The sequence below is a fragment of the Crocuta crocuta genome, unplaced genomic scaffold, assembly GCF_008692635.1.
Source record: "Crocuta crocuta isolate KB4526 unplaced genomic scaffold, BGI_CrCroc_1.0 scaffold241, whole genome shotgun sequence".
Lineage (NCBI taxonomy): Eukaryota > Metazoa > Chordata > Mammalia > Carnivora > Hyaenidae > Crocuta > Crocuta crocuta.
Genome location: NW_027527807.1, coordinates 2,821,342 through 2,823,103, shown reverse-complemented (window position 1 = coordinate 2,823,103; position 1,762 = coordinate 2,821,342). Strand labels below are relative to the sequence as shown.

General features: G+C 46.0%; 1 protein-coding gene across 1 annotated transcript in view; it reads right to left on the bottom strand.

The window, feature by feature from the left end:
* ARHGEF6 (Rac/Cdc42 guanine nucleotide exchange factor 6) overlaps window positions 1-1,762 on the bottom strand; it is a 111,529-nt gene that overhangs the window by 68,601 nt on the left and 41,166 nt on the right. Inside the window, exons 5-6 of the mRNA XM_077774029.1 lie at window positions 1,233-1,357; window positions 2-198 (exon numbers count right to left, since the gene is read on the bottom strand). Of these exons, the coding sequence (XP_077630155.1) occupies window positions 2-198; window positions 1,233-1,357 (322 nt within the window). The remainder of the gene's footprint in view (window position 1; window positions 199-1,232; window positions 1,358-1,762) is intronic.

Here is a 1,762-nt window from a genome sequence, read left to right as displayed (position 1 = left end):
GGATTTAATTTCACTGACATAATTACTAGGGAACCAGCCTGTTCTGCCATTTAATGTGCCTTCCCACCAGCCTCCTTCTTCAACTCTGGTGACATAAATGATGTCCCCTTTACAAACTGACAGTTCATCTTCATTAGTCTGCTTAAAGTTGAATCTTGCCTTTACTATCAACTGATGGCCTCCATTTTCCGTCATCTCCTAGAGAAATAAAAGCCACACCAGATTAAGCACCCATCTAAACGGGGAAGGGGCAGGAATGACATGAATTGAGGCACATAACGTGGGGTGAGCAAGGACAGAACCCCAGGTCCACCTCCGCCTTGGCTCAGAAGCGCATGCAACCTTTTGTGTTTATGAGACTGTGTATTTAAAAGGGGGTCATAGCTTCCATTCCCCTCTCCCCTCACCAACTGCCTCAAGATACTTAGTAAATGAGCCAGGAAACAAAGTAGAGTGATAAACTATTCCACCCTGCCTCTATACAACACACAGACACGGTCTTACATAATTATACGGCCAAGATTAGGTACTAATCTACCCATAAAATCTGCCTCCCGCCTCTCAATTGCTAAGAATATCTTAAATTGGCTGATTTAGTCATATGCAAACATCAAATACCCCGTAGTTACCTAAGTCAGGAGTTCTTAACCTGTCACAGGCCCCTTCGAGAAGCTGATGAGCTCAGGGGATCTTTACCCAAAACACACACCCGTAAGTCCCATACACAGGAGGTTTGCACACAGTTTGAGAGGGTCCAAGTGGGTGTGGGATGGTAGTGTTCATCAGCTCCCCAAAGGGATCCGTGATCTCAAAAGGTTAAGTGCTCTGGAAGTAATTAAAGTGCTTTGGAAGTAATAGCTCATGATGGCTTAAAGCAAGTGGGTGGCTTTTGACAAGGAATAAAGGTCTCGGAAGAGCAGAGGATGAGGCAGCTCCTCCCAAATAAAAGCTCCTATTAAGACCAAATGCAGAGATAACTGGGCTGCACGGCTACAGAGTTCACCATCACAGGCTCAATAGGAGCGCACAGAGAAAAATAAAATGACAATAACAATAATGATAGCCAGTAATGTATATTGATTGGCCGTTCTGTGCCAGGCACCATTTCGTTCTCCCAATAAACCAGGGGCAGAGGAAATGCCAGCAAACTGCCATCCGGAAGTAGTTCTAATGACTTCCATTTGCCCGGCACTGTCCGCTAAACGACTCACTCGGGTCTAGNCGATACTTACCACTGCCTTTGACTGCCTTTGCAACCCTGTAGCTGTGCTAACAACTGCTCCCTGTGGGCTTGTCTGAGAACTGTTAGCAGCACTAAGAGAAGAGGAACGCCCACATGGTCTTTCTGACAGCTGATCTGCGAAAAGAGGAAAAGGCAAGATAAAGGAAACCACTCAGGTCGNGAAGCACCGTCTAGAACATACAATAAACTTTCATGGGACATTAGCAAAGGCACCCTGGCCGGAATCCTCACGGTTACCGTTCTGAACATGCCAAGTGAATTTCCTCCCGCCCCTACTCCCCATTTGGGTGGCCAACGTCGTCGTAACCTTACTGGCCATTGCTGTCCAGTAGAATGAAAAACAGCGACAGAACCACATTTTCTCTTAACCCATTTCTCTATGGCTCTCCCCTCTTGAACCAGTTTGCGACAGAACGCCCTGTTATCCAGGGCAGAACTATATCGGGTACCAAACAGCTGTTTGTGGCTCTTATTACTTTGAAATATTTCAAACTTCTCTCTTTGTGTTTTGGCCATTAT